The sequence below is a fragment of the Bos javanicus genome, chromosome 19 (genome assembly GCF_032452875.1).
Source record: "Bos javanicus breed banteng chromosome 19, ARS-OSU_banteng_1.0, whole genome shotgun sequence".
NCBI classification, from domain to species: domain Eukaryota; kingdom Metazoa; phylum Chordata; class Mammalia; order Artiodactyla; family Bovidae; genus Bos; species Bos javanicus.
This window is the reverse complement of record NC_083886.1, coordinates 55,516,914-55,535,290: the sequence shown is the minus strand read 5'-3', so window position 1 is coordinate 55,535,290 and position 18,377 is coordinate 55,516,914. Positions and strand designations below refer to the sequence as shown.

The 18,377-nt window shown below is 61.0% G+C and overlaps 1 protein-coding gene across 9 annotated transcripts; it reads right to left on the bottom strand.

Moving 5' to 3' along the window:
* Positions 1–591: 591 nt before the first annotated feature.
* On the bottom strand, positions 592–18,360 carry TMC6 (transmembrane channel like 6). Of its 9 annotated transcripts, XM_061392682.1 has the most exons (22): positions 18,271–18,360; positions 17,982–18,038; positions 15,497–15,638; positions 15,200–15,342; positions 14,941–15,036; positions 14,451–14,609; positions 12,595–12,700; positions 12,378–12,471; positions 11,890–12,147; positions 11,413–11,603; positions 10,171–10,315; positions 9,384–9,539; positions 8,806–8,960; positions 8,628–8,709; positions 8,373–8,470; positions 6,728–6,823; positions 6,381–6,456; positions 5,237–5,370; positions 4,920–5,096; positions 4,763–4,841; positions 1,771–1,838; positions 592–845 (listed from the first exon to the last, which is right to left on the bottom strand). In XM_061392682.1, exons 3-22 carry the CDS (start codon positions 15,553–15,555, stop codon positions 779–781), a joined length of 2,439 nt encoding a protein of 812 aa, XP_061248666.1. In that variant the 5' UTR covers positions 15,556–15,638; positions 17,982–18,038; positions 18,271–18,360; the 3' UTR covers positions 592–778. The 9 variants fall into 9 exon arrangements, with proteins under 9 accessions (XP_061248666.1, XP_061248665.1, XP_061248669.1 ...); XM_061392681.1 differs by lacking the exon at positions 18,271–18,360 and having other exon boundaries at positions 17,943–18,033; XM_061392685.1 differs by lacking the exon at positions 18,271–18,360 and having other exon boundaries at positions 8,806–8,957; positions 17,943–18,033.
* Positions 18,361–18,377: the final 17 nt, after the last annotated feature.

Below are 18,377 nucleotides of genomic sequence, written 5' to 3'. Positions count from 1 at the left end.
ACACTGGAGTGGGTTGCCATTGCCTTCTCCAGTGCAGGAAAGTGAAAAGTGAAAGTGAAGTCGCTGAGTCTTGTCCGACTCTTAGCGACCCCATGGACTGCGGCCCACCAGGCTCCTCATCCATGGGATTTTCCAGGCAAGAGTACTGGAGTGGGGTGCCATTGCCTTCTCCGTGACCCACCTCAGTTCCTCCCTAAATTTGCCCTCCACCCAGTAACCACTGAAAGCATCACTTGATTATCCGCCACCACACATTCCATATCTGTCCCCTGTACTCTTCCCCCCACCTTCCCACCTCACCACAGCCCCCAAGCAGGGCAGCCCCGGAGGCTGCAGTGTGGTGCATCCCTGCTACGAGGGCCTGCGCCAGCAGAGGGCGCCCTGCACTCAGCACTGAAGCCCTGCAGTCTGTTCCATCCAGAGCCCGGCACTGGGGGAGGCCACAGGGCTGGGCCTGGCCAGGAAGACAGCCTTGAAGAAAGAGGGAGAAATTGGAGGCAGAAGAATGCAGGCTGCAGGCCCCGGGGGCACAGCCATACCTGCGCACGCCTGGACAGGCCTGGGTACAAGCACAGACTCCCACAAGATAAGCCCATTTTGCAAAACATGTTTAATTAGAATAAATAAGAGTTCCAGGCAGGGTTCACAAGGGGTGCTCAGCCTCAGGTGGGCTGCAGAGCCTGCCCCCTGCCCCCATCCCCAGTTGTGTCCCAGCGGGGTCACTTCAGGCGGCATCTGCCTGCAGGGCCGCAGGAACCAGGCTGCCAGCCTGGCGCTCTTACTGGGCGTCCCAGCCGTCTGTGAGCAGGGCTGGGGGTGTCACGGCCTCCTCGGTTCTACCAGCCCTGCCAGAAAGGGAAGTCAGCGAGGGGCCCCTGGCCTCGGGCAGTGCGCGCCAGTCACCCCCTTAGGCCACAGGACGCCCTAGCAGCTTCCTCATGAGCTCTGAGAAGGGGAAGGAGCGGGAAGAGGCCAGGATTCACCACTGACACCTGGCCGAGGGTGACCCCAGGGACTGCAGCCCGCCAAGCTCCTCTGTCCATGGGGTTCTCCAGCCAAAGACACTGGAGTGGGCTGCCATGCCCTCCTCCTGGCCAGGGTGTGGGGAGGATGTCTTATTAGATGGCTCATTCTAGGGTGGGGGGACTCCTGCTGCCCAGGGTGGGGATGGGGAGCCCCAAGGGCTTCCACCTGCAGACCTCAGCCAGCCCCCCTGGCTGGGCGGGGGCTGGGGAAGGGGGTGTGTGCATCCCTGAGTGTGTCTGTCTGTCCAGGCGGCAGGAAGATGTCTGAGTGTGCCTCCCCATCCCCGGACTTAAGCACAGGCAACAGATGCAGGGTGAGATGTGCGGCCGTGGGAGCAGGCCCTGCACTCCTGATGCAGCAGCATCTGGGGGCAGGATGTTCACCCCATGGCGAGAAAGGGGTGGGGCCTGAGGAGAAGGCCAGCTAGACCGACCCCTGACTCATCAAGACAGGGGATGCAGAGAGGAGGAGGAAAAGGGTGTGAGAGACCCCAGCTCAACCCGGCCCCCTGCACACAGTTCACTTCCTTTTCTCCTTTCTCACCACACTTAAGTTCTCCTCCTGCCCCAAATGCCCCACACACCTGAGGAGAAAAGGTGGGGGAAGTGGACAGGGGAGTCCCAAGAAGTTAAGGGCCACCCGGGGAGGCCAGCAGCCACTCCCCACCCCTGACCCCTGGAAGGAAGGGGCCTCTGTCCATTCCCTGCTCCCCCACCCTGCAGACTCCCCTCCCAGGCCCCTCACCTGCTCCTCTCCTTCCTCTCGTAGACACGCTGAAGCTTGTTGATCAAGAAGATTTTGTCCTCCCCCTCCTAGAAACACCAGAACACAGAGAGCAGCTGTCCACTGCATGTCCATCCAGAAGTGGCCTGCTCCAGTATGGCACTCTGAGGGGCTCTCAAAGATTTGACCCCGTGAACACGAAAAGTTTAAAGAAAGGAGACAGAGGTACCAAGCAAGAACGAGGGAAAACCGAGAACCCTACAGTGGGCACACACACACACACACACACACACACACACAGCTTAGCCTCCTAGCAGCCAATGTGAAAAGGGAAATGTGCTGATTCACACAGCGAGGGCTGCCACCAGAAACAAGCCTGACTCAATATATAACTGGTCCTGCTACTTAGTAAGTCTGCCCTGGGGAAATTACCTCCTCTCTGACCTTGGTCACTGTGTGCTTGGGTCATGGGGTTTGTATGGGTTTTCTATCATTGCGCTAATCGATTACAGAAAGTTAGTGGCTTAAAGCAACACAAATTCAACACCTTTTGGTTCTAGAGATCAGAAGTCTACAATAGGGCTTCTCTGGTGGCTCAGTGGTAAAGAATCCGCCTGTCAATGCAGGAGACACAAGTTCAAGCCCTGGTCAGGGAAGACCTCACATGTCATGGAGCAACTAAGCCTGTGCACCACAGCTATCGAGCCTGCGCTCTAGAGCCCAAGAACCGCAACTACTGAGTCCAAGCACCACAACTACTGAAGCCCGAGCACCCTGGAGCCCGTGCTCCGCAGCAAGAGGAGCCACCACAAAGAGAAGCCCACGCTGCAGCTAGAGAAAAGCCCAGCAGCAACGAAGACCCAGCACAGCCAGACAGAAGGAAACAAAATTTTCTAAAGTCCACAGTGGTCTCACTGGGCTAAAATCAAGGAGTGAGGAGGGCTGGTTCCTTCTGGAGCCTCCAGGGAGAATCTGTCCTCGCCTTCTTCAGCTTCTGAGTCTGCCCACATCCCTGGGCTCACAGCCTCCTCCCATCTGCAGAGCCAGCAGCGTCCAGTCAAGTCCTTCTTACACCCTTTTCTCTGATACTGACTCTCCAACTTCCTTTTCTAAGGGCTTTATCATGCCCACCCAAATGATCCAGGACAATCTTCCCCACCTCCAGATCAGCGGATGGAATTACAGCAACTGTAATTCCATCTGCAATCCTGAACCCCCAACTCCAATGCCAGGTGACATGGCTCATTCACAGCTCCTGGGTTTAGGACAAGGACATCTTTGGGGCAGCGATCAACCAATACTTTGGCCACCAGATACGAAGAGCCAACTCATTGGAAAAGACCCTGATGATGGGAAAGATTGAGGGCAGGAGGAGAAGGGGGCGACAGAGGATGAGATGGTTGGATGGCATCACCGACTCAACAGATATGAGTTTAAGCAAACACTGGGAGATGGTGAAGGACAGGGAAGCTTGGCATGCTGCAGTCCATGGGGTCGCAAAGAGTTGGACGTGACTTAGCGACTAAACAACAACAACAAATCAGCCAACCCAGGGCTCTTTCGACAAATGACTGTGAAAAGTGCATAAAGGTTTAAAGTCGAGAACCGGGTTAAACACCCGGCAGACTTCAGGGCCCATGCAGCTCCAGGGTCAGACTGGGTTTCTGGTAGGGAGCCTTCACAAAGAGAAAACAGCAATTCTGCTCGAATGCGTCCTGGGTGCCGGGGACCCTGGCTCACCCAGGAAGATGCTGAGACAGACACACCTCCAAGATGGGTCCTCCCCATTTTCTCTCCACCGAGTTGGTGGGTACAGAGGGCCGTGCGCCTGAGTAAGCCGCCCTGCTCAGTCCCAGGAGAAGATGCTCCGAGTGCTGGCGGAGCTCAGACCAGCAGCCCCAGACTCAGAACCGGGCCCGTGCTCAGCCTTGGTGGGAGACGCTGCCCACCACGAGGGCCGCCTGGGGAACTGTCCTTCAGCTCCTAGAGGAACGGCAGGCGGAACAAGGTGAACCAGGGGTTCCCCTCTCAATGCCCCTGTGCATCCCGCCGGGCACCTCAGGTCCCGAAGATCGACACAGCAGAGCACGAGCCAGTTGGGAAAAACAACCCATTTCCAACAGCTGGGGCCAGGCAACCCCCCTCAGCCAAAACGCCCAGCCTGAGCCCTGCCTGCTGTTTGTAGAAGCATTGCATTGCTTACAACCCAATAAAAAGTGGAAGCAGTCCCCAGGGGATCCTCCCACTTGGAAAGACCTGACTCTGAGCCCCTGCACCAACCAGCCAGCAGCAGGCTCACACGAGCTGCAGCCCAGCCCGGTCCCGCCTTGGCTGACCCCCGGCAGTGGACCCTCAGGTCACTTCTAACGCAGGATGGCGGGGAGCTACCAGCCCTGATGTGACTGCCTGGGGGACACAGGCAGCAGCTGGCCCCAAGGCGGGCTCAAGCATTGAGTACACACGGGAGAAACCGGGAAGGAAAGGGAGAAAAGGAAAAAAAAATAGCAGTGGGGAGAGCGATGTCGGGGCCCTGGGGACAGGGCCAGAGCCCACTGAGTATTCAGGGAGAACTGCTGTCACTGACACGTGCTCCTGAGCAGCCAGCCCAGACCTGGGCAGGGTAAGGCCCAGGCGAAAGGCTCCTGCCGTCCAGGCAAACGCCAGCCCGAGTGACCCTGACTGTCAGGGCAGTGACTTGCCCCAAAGGTGATGGGAGGTCCAGTAACTGAGCAGGGAGGAGGGAGGGACAGCCCACGAGGCAGGGCTGGGCGACCTCTGGGGGACGGGGGGTGGGGGGGGCGGTCGTCGGAGAAGCACCTCTGGAGCCCTCCTCCCAGCGGGCTCTTTGCAGATGGGCAGCCTGGCTGCCTCCCATCTACAACTCTGATGAATACAAACTATGTATCTCAATTGATATAATTTGCTTAGCAAACAACCCCTTTCCACAGCCCAGATCCCAGGGAGGTGAAAAGCCTGGAGGGATCCTGGGTGGAGGGCTCAGAGGGGCACTCACGTTGCTGATTTGCTCCTTGAGGAGGCAGATGACCTTCCGCTGGCCCTTCACCACCTGGATGTTGAGGTAGATCACAGCCCTGCGGGAGACGGGTGGTCAGGCTGGGCCCCTCGCAGGAGCCCCGGGGGTGGCAGAAGCCAGGGACCCCGTCACTCACAGCAGCAGGGCTGACACCAGGTAGATGGGGAAGGTATCTTCCACCAGGTAGCGGTGGATCCAGGGCAGCCAGGAGACGCGGGGGCCCGCCTTCTCCAGGCGGCGCACCCACACCTTCCCCGCCTCATACATGGTGTCCAGGGTCCGGAAGGGGCCGCAGGTGCTTGAGGGCTTCACCCTGGGGGCAGAGGGTGGGCGGCGTGACCCCTGAGCCCGGGCAAAGGGCCGCTCCACACCACCCGAACCTCGGCCAGCAGTCAGAGCCTCGCCAGGCGGCCCTCCCCACACCCCAACCCCGGAGGCCAGGCGCCCACTCACTGCCAGACAGCGTAGCAGAGGAAAACGGCCGCGCCCAGGAAGGAGGGGAAGCAGAGCAGGGAGATGAAGACGGTGCTCATGTGGGACGCCTTCCAGGGCCTGCGGGGTGCCTGGCAGTTGGCCATCAGGCTGGCCTGGGGACAAAGGCTGCGTTCGGCCACCACCACCCTGCCGTCCACCACCCCCACTCCCAGGCCTGGTGGGGCCTCCCAGAGCGAACAGGACCGAGGCCCGCCGTGGGCTGAGGGGGTGCTGCGCTTCCAGCACCCTGAGCCCGGCTTCCAGCCTGAGCCAAGACCTCAGAACAGCCCGACAGAGAGGCAGACGCTTGAAATCCTAAGCCCGCAGGCTGGGGAGGGCCAGTGGGGCCACCTCCCCGTCTGCAGAGGGGAGACCAATGGACATGAGGGGATGCTTGGCCAGCTCACTTGTAAGCAGGAGGGATGCTACTCAAAGCCACCTCCATTGACTAAAGGTCTCCAGTGGGCCAGACCCACGCCCTGGGCTTTATAAACATCATCTCCAGCAGTGCCCCCTAGGGCACCATCCATGGGGTTTTTTTGTTTGTTTTATTGTTTAGTCACTAAAGCATGTCAGACTCTTTGTGACCCCACGGACTGTAGCCTGCCAGGCTCCTCTGTCCATGGGATCTCTCAGGTAAGGATACTGGAGTGGGTTCCCATTTCCTTCTCCAGGGGATCTTCCCGCCCCAGGGATCGAACCCATATCTCCCACTCAGCAGGTGGATTCTTTACCACTGAGTCACCTGGGCAGCCCATATCCCCTGTGTACAGATGAGGAAACACGGGGAGCAGAGGAGAGGAGGTGCTGGTTCTGAGCGCCTCTGAGCCCCCGGCTGGAAGCCCTGACCTGTACACACGGGCACGTGGCGACAACCATAGACCCTAACGGGATGCTGCCAGCCTGCCAAAGGCAGAGATTCGGGGCCGGAAATCAGCTGGGGTCTGTGCGACTGACCCCAGAGGGTGGCCCTGGGCTGCCAGCCACATACCACCCAGGCCAGGGAAGAGTTCTAATGTCCTAGGGCTCCGTGTTGCCGGCCCAGTGGCCACCCTGGCTGCACACGCTCCCCAGGCCTGCTGCCCCCCGCGCCCCCACCCCCAGGACCCAGCAACACCTTTACCTTCTTAATGTAGAAGAGGAGCAGCAGTTTAATGATCTGCATGGCGGGCAGGAGCGGGGAAAAGAGGACCCCCAGCCTGAGGAGGGCGTGGAGAAGAGAGGGCTGCAGTCCAGGGTCTGGGGTCCTGACCCCCAGGCTGCTCCCCAGGCCCAGAACTGTCCCCCCAGGCCTGGCTCAGGATCAGACCTCGAGGAAAGCCCAGCAAGGGGACTGGAGCCTGGGTCCACTGGGGGCTGAGGGGTCAGGTCACTCCAGAATCCCAGGACTGGACCTTGCTGGGGCCTTGAGGGGGAAGGGGTCAGCCTCCCCGGGGGCTGGGCAATGGGACACACAAGGGAGATGCTCACCAAGTCAGGGTCTGCCCGTAAATCAGCTCCAGAACATTTCCTGCAATGTCGAACTCAGGCTTCCCCTTCCTCTTAAGCTGCTTCTCAGAGAAAAGCCTGGGGCAGAAGAGCCCAGGGGTCACTAAGGAGGACCGATCCCCGAGACCAGCCCGAGGGACGCTGGGACCCCACCCTGACCTGCACGGCAAGCTGACGAGCCAGCCCACCCCTCCCAGTGCCCAGCGATGTTGAGGGGAGATGGCGGACTGGGGTCCCACACGGAGGGGTCTGCACTGCAGCTGACTTAGTCTCTGTCCATTTTCTAAGCACGTGCGATACACCCCAGTGCAAACATGCACGTTGGCATCAAAGGTGTTACTGCTTTTTAAAAATCTTATTCCCTGGTGGCTCAGACGGTGAAGAATCTGCCTGTGATGAGGGAGACCCAGGTTCGATCCCTGGGTCAAAAACTTCCCCTGGAGAAGGGAAAGTATTCTTGCCTGGAAAATTCCATGGACAGAGAAGCCTGGCAGGCTGCAGTCCGTGGGGTTGCAAAGAGTTGGACACGACTGAGCAACTTTCACTCCCTCCCTGGTGAAAGTGAATTGAAAGTCGCTCAGTCGTGTCTGACTCTTTGCGACCCCATGGACTATACAGTCCATGGAATTCTCCAGGCCAGAATACTGGAGTGGGTATCCCTTCTCCAGCGGATCTTCCTGACTCAGGAATTAAACCAAGGTCTCCTGAATTGCAGGAGGATTCTTTCCCAGCTGAGCTATCAGATATGGCATCCCTCTTGGTGGTTCAGTGGTAAAGAATCCACCTGCCAGTGCAGGAGACACAGTTTGATTCCTGGCCCCGGAAGATCCCACATGCCATGAGGCAATTAAACCCGTGCGCCCCGACTACTGAGCCTGTGCTCTAGAGCCCGGGAGCCACGACTACTGAACCCACATGCCACAATCACTGAAGCCCCAAACCCTAGAGCTCGTGTTCCACGGCAGAAGAAGCCGCTACAGCGAGAAGCCTGCACACAGCAACGAAGACCCAGCACAGCCAAGGAAAAAAAAGATTTTCTAAAAAAAAAATTTTTATTATTATTGAGGCCTCCCTGGTGGTCCAGTAGTTAAGACTCCACGTTTCCACTGCAGGGGGCAGGGGTTCGATCCCTGGTCGGGGAAGTTCTGCATGCCACGAGGTGCGGCCAAAAATAAAAATCAATCTTGAAAAAATTTTAAGTAAAAATCTTATTATTTTTAAATTCCAATGTTCTCAAAGAAAACACAAAAAAGAGGGAAATGACACCTGCCATGCTAGCACCCACAGCCAGGACAGCTGAACACATTCTTCCACTTTCTGTGCTTCCTCCCGACCCTTTTTTCCCTTGACGGATTAGACTACATGCATCATTTTGAAACCTGTTTTCCTTTCCGATCTAAAAATACGCTACATCCTGTTTTCTCAGGGTTTTTCTCAGTTTAACGATATTTTACAGAAGAGCTGTCATGGGTGGAAATTTGTGGTCCCAGTGTGGGGTCAGGTCCTGATTTTCAGAGGCCTGAGGACCGCCCAGGTGACCCCATCTCCACCACACATGCAGGGGAGGACGCTAGGAGCCCTTCTGCACGGGACGCCCAGGTGAGGGGACCCAGCCTGCGGGCCTCACCTCCACACCAGCTCCCCCAGAAGCGTGTCCAGCAGCGTGAAGATGAAGTCCATCACCATGAGCCGGTACAGCTCCTGGCCCACGAAGTTCTCCCAGCACTGAAACGGAGGCGGCCTCAGCCCCCACCCTCCCCTACCACCAGGGTGCCCCCAGGACGCTTGCGGACAGAGCCAGGGAAGGTCAGGCAAGGGCTGGCTGCTGTGAGGGGCCCGGGGAGCCCCAGGCCCCCACCAGCACCGCCCGGCCCACCCTCACCTGGTCCTTCAGGGTGCCCACCCTGCGGCCCAGCCAGTGGTAGCAAAGAATCCCCAAGGTGACCATCTTGAGGATGAGGTTCCTGCGGAAAAGGGTGGGTGCATGGGCTGAGGGCAGGGCGCCTGGGAGACAGAAGTCCCGCCCCAGAAACCCGCACCTGGCCCAGCTAGCCTCGCACCTGCAGATGGCCACGTACACCTCCAGCACTGGGGAGTCGTGCCGCTCCAGGGCAGCCAGGATGCGGAACAGGTAGGGGCCCCCCAGGTTGAGGAGGCAAACCACCAGGGGCAGGAGCAGCAGGACAGCCTCCCGCTCGGCGGACACTGGGCTCTGCTGGGGCGGGGCGGGGCGGGGCAGCGGTCCCCGGAGGGGCCCCAAGGACAGGGTCAGGTCCACTGCCGGGCCCGGCCGTGGGGGGGAAGGGGCTGCAGGGAGGGGTCTGGGGGGACAGAGCAGGTGCAGATGCAGGCACACCTCCCCCACCCCAGGCCCTGTGTTCAAACCGCACAGGAAGGGGGGCGGGAGGCGGAGAAGGGAGGATGGAACGCAGGTGTCGGAAAAAAAGTGAAAAGAGAAACCAAAAGACAAGAAAACAAAAGGACGTCATAATAGCGTTAGAACTAGAATGAGAACAAGGCCCGGGAGGAAAGGGTCCTCTGGAGGGGGCCGGGGCGGAGGGTGTGGGAGGCCAGGGGTCCCAGCTAATAAAGCGGGAGGCCCCGGCCTCCTCGGGGGCCGCCCGCGCCCTCTCCGCACCTTGATCATGAGCTCCGAGAATGTGTAGACAGCTAGGGTGCAGCCCAGAGTGGTGCCCAGACATAGCAGCCACACGAGCCCCAGCACAGCCACCCGTCGCAGCTGCCCGCATGCACTCCGGCGGTGCTGGCGTGACTGCCATTCAGCCAGCAGCTCCTGCAGGTGACAGCGAGCCTGTCCCCCAGGGCACAGACACGCGGGGACCTGCCCACGCGCACACCACACCCCGGGGGGGCGCACGGAGCCGACACACGGGGAGGCTTGGGGTCGGGGGCGGCCAGGGCTCACCTCCCGCCTGCCCCCGGTACCACGGCCTGTGGCTCCGTCAGAGGCCCCGTCTCCAGGGACATGGCCTGCCCCCCACCTGCCTACTGAGCCGTGCTGCCTGCAGACAGCTGTTCCCTCACCGACTAGGAGCCATGGGACGCTCCCTGAGGGCCCGACAGCTGGGTCAAAACTGAGCGCCCGTGACTCGAATCCCACAGCAGGGACCCCCAACAGCAGAGAATCTTCCAGGAGGCCCAGCTCAGCCACCCTCTGGCCCAAAGGGCCATGGGCAAGGGACTGAGACCTCACTGTTCTCACTTGTACCCCAGGGCTACCGGGGGGGCTGGGAGTGCGGGCCAGCTGGCACAGTGGAGGCCTCTTCCTGCCAGGGCCGGAGGACACGGGGCCTTCAAGAAGAGGAAGCCCTTCTCGAAGGCCCACTGCAGGGCCCCAACTGGTGTTCCCCTGGACACGGGGGTGGCAGACCGTGGCCCCAGGGGGCTGTGAGCCCCCACCTCACCTTCAGCTGGGTTCGGATGTTGTCGTGCTGAAGCCGGGTGGCCCATCTCTGGGTCACTTTGTAGTCCCAGGAACAGAAAACGGTGATGGCGTGGACCCCCGAGGTGCTGCCCACTCGGTAGCTCTCCCCGAAAGAGCGGGACATGCTGGGAGAAGCAGAGCCAGGCTTGGCAAAAGGCGAAGAGGCCGGGAGAAACAGATCTGACAAAGTGCACCGGCCACTCACAGGAGGCCCCCCACCCCCGGCCAGTGCTGATGGGCCTCCGGCCACTCTCCCTGCCCCTCCTCTAGCCCAGAGCTCTCAGCCTCCTGGGGTGGACCACCGCCCACCCTAGGTCAGACCTGTCCAGCAGGATGCCCAGCAGCCACAAAGGGCTAGAAATGGGGTCAGCTCCACTCCCCACCACCACGCCGGCTGCCTCCCACCCAGACGTGGCTAGAGAAGCTTCTGGCTTACCTCAGGACCTGTGCACTGCCTCTTCTGAGAACCAGAGTACCTTCCTCTGTCTTTCCCTGGCTGCCCTTATTTAACCTCCCTCTGTGGTACTAGGGCCACCCCCCTAGGAAGCTGGTCTGACTCCCATGCTCCATAACACCTGAGCAACGCAACAGTTTCCCAGCCTCTTCACTGGCCTGTCTTCTCCTGTACACAGCAAGCGTCTCAAGGATGTGCACCGAGCTCATTTATCTTCCTGCCCTGAGCAGAGCGCAGCAAATGTGTGTGGAGTGGATGGGTGTGTGGATGAAAGTATGGATGGAAGGAAGGATCTACGGACGCATGGTTGATAGATAGATGTATGGATAGAGTGATGATGGATGGATTGTTGTTGTTCAGACTCAGCTGTGTCCAACTTTGTGACCCCAAGGTGGACTGCAACAAGCCAAGCTTCCCAGTCCTTCTCTATCTCCCGGAGTTTGCTCAAACTCATGTCCCTACCATCCAACCATCTCATCCTGTGTTGCCCCCTTCTCCTCTTGCCTTCAATCTTTGGACGGATGAGTGGATGGGAAAATGGATGGGTGGGTAGCTAGATGGATGACTGGATGGGTGGCTGGATGGATGAAGAGATGATGAATGGATGGGTAGCCAGATGGATTAATGGATGGACAGATGAATGGATGAATGAACGGAGGGAGTGATGACGGATGGATAGGTAGACAGATGGATGAATGAATGAACAGATGGATGCATGGGTGGGTCAGTGATGCTCGGAACTGGGTTCACACGGCAGAGAGCCATTACCTGTAGACCAGAGTGATGCAGGTGATAAAGAAAGCTGCCCCCAGGGTGAAGAGGTAGGCCAGCGGCATGCTGTAGGGCAGGCTGCCCGCCTCGGGAGTGCACTGGCTGCCATCCAGTGGGGAGGCACAAGGCTGGTTCAACGTGGCGTTACTGTAGTAGCCGTAGTACATGACACTGTGGGTGAAGTAGCCCTGCGGAGAAAACGCCTGGCAGGGTCAGGGAGTCTGCCCTCCTGGCAGCTGACCCACCCTCAGGCTTGCAGGGCACCCAGAAGGCGGAGCGAGGAGAAAGGCACAAGGGGAAGGGCCAGAGAGCAAGCGGGGTGAGGGGAACACGGAGGTGAACGGAGGAGCGCGGCTGCCCTAGGGCTTCCAGGGTCCCAGGGAAAGCGAGGGAGCCAGAGCCACAGCAGGAGTTGGGGTGGGGGTGTAACAAGAGGGTGCCCCTGCTCGCCGCCCCCTCCCCGCCAAGCCTCACCCCGCCGGTGAGGAGCTCCAGGCCCGTGAAGGCAGGCACCGGGCCCGTGGGCGCAGGTGGGAAGGCGGCCTGCACGCCCACGATGAAGGCCAGCAGCGGCAGCAGCAGCAGGGTGTTGAAGGCCAGCAGGGTCTTGAGGAAGAGGAAGTAGGACAGGACGCTGGAGCCGAACCGGCCCCCGATCCGCTTCAGGGCGTAGTGCCAGGGCATCAGGGCCTGCAGCCCCGAGAGCAGCGCCAGCCCCAAGTTGTGCGAGGCCTGCAGGGACAGCGGCAGCACGGCTCTCAGGTGGGGCCGGGGCGGGGAGCCGGCCCCAACAGGACCGCAGTCCAGTCTGGGGCCCGGAGCGCAGGGGCGCCGTGAGGGGAGAAGGGAGGTCAGTCCCGGCCCGGAGCCAGGCTGGAGGCGTCACTTGGAGGGAGAAAGGACCCCCCCATCGCCCCCACTCCACTCCACCCCTTCCCTCCCGGGTACCCAGATGCTCCTACCAGGACACAGCTGTCACGGAGCTGGTCGCAGCAGGAGAGGAGCCCGCGGTGCCGCTGGGCTCTCTGCTTGCCCCTTGGGGGCCGGCTCTCCTCCCTGGGGGCAGAGGCAGCGTCTGGGGTCGGTCCACTCCCTCCCCACCGGGGACCGCCATCACCCCCTGCCCCGCCCACCCGAGGAAGGGCGTCTGGGGGCCACCCGAGGTGGAGGGGCACTGACCGCAGGCAGCGTTTCTCAGCCAGGCTTAGGGGCATCCCCCGAAGCATGTGGTCCCGCTGGGCCGCTGTCAGGCCCTGGAGCTCCTTCACCAGGAGGCCCCGCTTCTCTGCAGGGGGAAGGAGGCGAGCTGAGGTTCCTGCGGCACCCTGCCCTCCCTCCTGCCGTGCAGCTGTCCCCTGCCACCCAGGCCTCTGCCTCCGGGCCAGGCCCACATGCCTGCCGGCCGTCACCCTCTCTTACCTCCACCCCCGGGAGCCCAGGACACAATCAAGTTCCCCGCATCTTCCAAGGCCCAGCCCAGTGCCCCTCTCCTTGACCCAAACTCCCCTCCTGGGGCCCCTCGAGCATCTTGCTCTGATCCCCCATGAACCGGAGCCCTATATGCTCCCCCTACTCAGCAGCAATGGGGTCCCAGCCCCCCAGCCCCCCACCACTTCCCACTATGCCAAGCCCCGCTGGGGTCAGTAGAGGACGGCGGGGTCTGGAGATCTGGCCACCCCTCGGCCTCTCTCCTTTCATCCTCACACCCACCCTGGAAAGGGGATGCTATTTTAACTCCTCTTTCCAGATAAGAAATGACCGGAAAGCAGACACCCAGCCTGGTTCGCACAATAAAACTGGAACATTCACCCTGACCCCTGAGCTCACATCACCCTGCACTGCTCCATCACCTACCAGCTGGGGGCCTTGGGTAAACAGGGAGGGGAAACACAGGAGGGCCCCAGGAAGTGCCCAAGGCCCTGGGCGCTGCTGCCAGAGATCACTTGGTTGAAGACTGACCTGTGTGCTGAGCCCTGCTCCTTCCTACAGCTTTTCTCTCTTGTTCCCCAACTCCCCCACACCAGCCTCCCAGATGCTCAGGAAAGCCAGGAGGCTCCCACCCCGGGGCCTTTGCACATGCCCCCATCAGCTCTAGTGTCACGTCCTCCAGGAAGCCTCCCGGGATTCCTCTAGGCTAGATGGGCGCTGCAACGCTCTCCTGCCAGGCACTTTTCCTCAGCTGCCCTTGTCTGAGCTTTGTTGTTGCTGTTCAGTCACCGGGTTGTGTCCAGCTCTTTGTGACCCCATGGACTGCAACACGCCAGGCCTCCCTGTCCCTCACCGTCTCCCAAAGTATGCCCATGTTCATGTCCATTGCATCGGCTACACCATCCAGCCATCACATCTCATCTCAATCTGAGTTTTCAGTTCAGTTCAGTTCAGTTCAGTCGCTCAGTCGTGTCCGACTCTTTGCAACCCCATGAATCGCAGCACGCCAGGCCTCCCTGTCCATCACCAACTCCCAGAGTTCACTCAGACTCACGTCCATCGAGTCAGTGATGCCATCCAGCCATCTCATCCTCTGTCGTCCCCTTTTCCTCCTGTCCCCAATCCCTCCCAGCATCAGAGTCTTTTCCAATGAGTCAACTCTTCGCATGAGGTGGCCAAAGTACTGGAGTTTCAGCTTCAGCATCATTCCTTCCAAAGAAATCCCAGGGCTGATCTCCTTCAGAATGGACTGGTTGGATCTCCTTAACCATCGCTTATCCGTTTATTTGGTTCCTGTTTCACCAGATGATAAACTGCACGAGAACTGAATGGATATGCTCACCACCATCACATCCCAAAGCCAATACCAGCGTCTGTGACACTACAAACACTCGACAGACATTGTAGAGTGCCTGGCTGCTGAGTCAGATCCTGTGCAGCCGAAGAGGCCCATGCTTCTCTGTCCCAATGGCCGGGACACCAAGACCCTCCTGCACGCCTGCAAAGGGACCTCACTCCAGGGGACCTTCAGACAGCCCGCTGCACCCCAGCCCCCACCCCGCCAGCAGATGTCCTCCCCAGTGAGGTCCCGCCCCACCCCCACTCACCCTCCTCCTCCAGGACCGCAGAGTCCAGCTCCAGGTCGTACAGGCGGAGGCTGGGCCGGGCTGAGCGGCCCATGTCCCTGAGCTGCGGCCGGCCGGCCCTGCGACGCAGCTTCACCGTGCGGCTGTAGTACTGGGAGATGATGGCCCCACGGCTCCGGCCTGCAGAGGCCACTGGTCAGTGGAGGGATGCGGCCCCCTCACGTGGAGCAGGGACCACCACCCCCCACACACACACTGCTTCCCAGGACCCAGGAAAGTCCCTTCATAAGAGACCTCAAGCTCCACCGGTTCCCAAGAGCCTATTTTTATCCCCATGATGACTCTGGAGTCATTTTTTTAGAACCCAGCGAGGCTGCCTGGGGCTGGGCTGGGTCTCCAGGCAGCAGATAGGGTGAGGTGGGAGCAGAAGGGGCCCAGCTCTGGGATCTGTAGATCTTCAGCCAGAAACCCCAGCCCAGCCCAGGGTCCGAAGGGAAAGGGTCCCACTCACCAATGGTGCGACTGGGCATGCTGGCCAAGATGCGGAGCGTGGCCATGCTGTAGACGGGGGCACCCTCAGGCCCCAGCATGGTCTCGTGGTCGCTGCCTGTCCAGCAAAGTTAAGACTTGTCCAGAGGTTCTACGGATCCTGCCGGCTGGAGATCTCCCCGCCCAGCCCCCTCCCCAGGCCGCTAGGAGGGGCTTCCTCAGAGGGTGAGAGGCTCAGTGCCCTGCCCACCGCATCCCAGCACCTGGACAGGTGGGCTCACCTGAGGCCCCCAGGGTGCCAGTCTCCGGCTGCCTCTGCTGCAGCTCCAGCCCCTCCTCGGCCACCCAGCGGCTCTGCTCCTGGATGAGCTGGTGGAAGGAGTCATGCACTTCGCTCTCATCATAGGGGCTGGGCTCTTGGCTGCTGGATCCAGAACGGGGGATGTGGCGGGGAGGTCAGGCTGCTGCTGACCCAGTCCTCACCCCAGCAGCCTTCCCCCTCCAAAGGGCTGAGGTCCAGCCCACCTCTCCCTGGGGGTGACACATCCCGGCCCCCAGCCCCACCCCAGAGCACCTACCCCTCTGGGTCCTCTGGGGTCTCGAGGACATTGAGGACAAAGGCTGGCGACTGGGACATGTCTGCAGCCCACTGCCAGCAAGTCCACAGCCCTAGCGCAGTTCAGAGCCTGGACACGGCCTCCAGAGCCTCCCGCTGCCCATCTGATGAGACAGGAAGCGTTACAGCAAAGTGAGCCTGGCACCCAGCCCCGCCACCCACTCCCTGGGGACCGTGGGAGGTGCCGCTTCCAGCCTGGGCTGCCTGAGCCCCAACCCTGCCCCCATCTACAGACAAACACCAAACACACAGTCACACGGTCCAGTGTTGTTAGTCACTCAGTCGTTCCCACTCTTTGTGACCTCCATGGACCGTAGCCCACCAGGATCCTCTGTCCATGGAATTCTCCAGGCAAGAATACTGGGGTAGGTGGCCATTTCCTTCTCCAGGGGACTTTTCCCAACCCAGGGATGAAATCCGGGTCTCCCGCACTGCAGGCAGATTCTTTGCCATCTGAGCCACCAGACAAACCCAAAGAATACTGGAGTGGGTTACCATGCCCTCTTCCAGAGGATCTTCCCAGCCCAAGGATTGAACCTGCGTCTCTCAGGTCTCCTGCATTGGCAGGCAGGTTCTTTACCACTAGCGCCACCTGGGAAGCACCAGTGAGTGACCCGAGAAAAACCGCAGGCAGGAATGGACTGACAGGGAGACTCCTCCACCACCAGAGGGGAGGAGGGCGGTTAGGGAGGAAGGAAGGGAGGGGAGTCTGGGCAGTTCCCCACCGGTTTCCTCAGTGGCGCCATTCCTGCAAGAGGATGGGCAGGTGGGGGCCTGCGGATGCAGCTCTCCATTCCTAAGGTTCTGACCTGGGGAGTCCCCCTCTTGGGGAGAAAGGTCAGGACAGCTGGGGCCTTTCCTGTGCCCACCCGTGACCCCGCAGCACTTCCTCCTGCCAGAAATCTCACAGGATCCAGCGGCCTGGGCCCGCGCCCCTCACCCCTCACCAGCGCCGGACAGAACAGCAGACAGCATGGCTTCAGCTGCACCCCAGACTGCGTCCCCCCTCCACGGCGGTCACTCTGTGCCAAGCTGGGCACATCAAGGTCTCAGCCCTCCTGAGAGTTCCTTACATTCCATCACCTCGGGGCGGGCCTAGGCAGCTGGCTGGGGAGGGGGCTGGGCCTTAAACAGGCAGCCTTTGTCCAGCCTTTGTCCGGGCTCTGCCGTCACCCAGGACAACAGAACCAGGGTGGCCTTGTCCAGGCTCTCCACCCTGTGGGAGTAGGGCGGGGTGGGGGGGAGCGGGCTCCCAGCCACCAGCTGACGCCTGCAGGACTCTGCCCCAGCAAGACTGGGCCCAGCCCTCAGTCTGCCCTGTCCCCCACCCCCGCCCCTCTCCCCACCCTTAACGCCAGGGAGCTCAGCACTTAGGAAAGCTGGCTCAGCTCAAGGGGCTTCCTCAGGCGAGGCCGGGGTGCCCAGCCCACTAGGGCTGTGCCCAGACAGTGCCCCCGCTTGGGGGTGTCCAGTCTCAGAGCCCAGGCCCCACACAGCCCAAGCCCCCTCCCTTTCCTCCCACAGGAGCACAGTGTGGAGAAACCAGCAGAGGTCAGGGGTGGACTCTTGACTCGGCCTAAAAGGAAAAGTGGCTGGAGCCGGGGCTGAGAGTGCCCCCACAGTCTAGAGCGGGAATTCCTTCCAGGAAACACAGACCTTCCCAAGTTCTGAGCTACAGGCCTCTCCCACACACCCCTTCTCCAGGAGGGAGGAGCAGGGCGTGTGGGAGGTGCTCAGAGGCTGCGTGGGGGCTGGGGGCTCACCTGGGCACTGGCACCTGGGCACTGCTTTGGACTTCTGCCTGGGTGGTACCCAGGGCCCTGGTACCCTTGCCCAGGTGGGGACAAGTCGGGCAGGAGTTTCCGGGGCGCACCATTACTGAGCCCTGAGCTGGGTAGGGAGGTGCAGGGCCGGGCCCAGTCTCCAGAAACTCCACCCCAGCCGGAAGCGAGTCCTCTGGGGGCAGTTACCATCAAGGCAGAGTGGCAGCCACGCCTGCGAGCCCAGTGGCGGTGACAGCTCTGAGAGCCCCTGGACCCTCATCTGCCAGTCTCCCACCCCCTCACTTTCGATCAGTGGTACCTACGGGGGCCTCTACCCCTTCCCTTCCGGAGAAACAAAAACCGCTGCCCTCCCCCTGAAGCACCTGCAGGGGCGAGGGGGAGGGGCGGGTGGTGCAGTGGGATCAGCCGGTCCCCCAGCGGGACCCTCCGCAAAACTCAGGGAGATACAGAAGAACCGCGGGAGGGAACTCAGTGCCTAGTGGTCTCAGAGTCCCAAAGGAACTTGGAGGGGGTCTAGCTGGTGGCCTCAAGGGAACTGGATGGGGTTGGGAGGGGGCGGGGACCACCCCTAAGCCGCAGAGTTATCGCTCCGCCCCACCAGGGTCGCACATCCTGGCCGCTTACCTGGGGGGCGCTGGGGAGCGGGGACGGGCGGCGACTCACCTGTCCCCCGCCCCTGCCCAGCAAGGGCCGCCGGGAACTGTGTTCGGACTCCACCAACTGCGGGAGGGACCGAGAGGTCAGAGGGAGCGAGTGGACAACCCGAGACGAGGCAGACCTGGCGGAGCCACAGAACTGCACCGCCCAGCCCGGCCCACGTGGTGACCCGCCTCCGATAAGTCACGTGACCCGACGGCGGGGTTGGGGGGGGGCGCCCCGCTTCTCCTGCCCATCGAGCCCTCGACGAACTGTGCCCTCTCCCCGCCAGCTTTCGACCCTTATCCTCACCCACCCAGAGGTCTGAGCAGGATGAAGGCGGCCGAGTATCTAGAAGCCTTCTAGTCTCTGGTCGAAGCCAATTTCTGTGGGACTCAGTTTCCCCAAGTTTCAAACGGGGAC

Bases quoted from the DNA above. Each gene is read 5' to 3' on its own strand.
- TMC6 (XM_061392682.1), bottom strand. From the start codon at position 15,555: ATGTCCCAGTCGCCAGCCTTTGTCCTCAATGTCCTCGAGACCCCAGAG. The intron at 8,710-8,805 runs GTGCGAGGCTAG...CCTTTTCCGCAG, and splicing joins GTGTACGTGGCCATCTGCAG to GAACCTCATCCTCAAGATGG. The intron at 846-1,770 runs GTGAGGGGCCTG...CCTTTCTGGCAG, and splicing joins GAGAGGAAGGAGAGGAGCAG to GGCTGGTAGAACCGAGGAGG.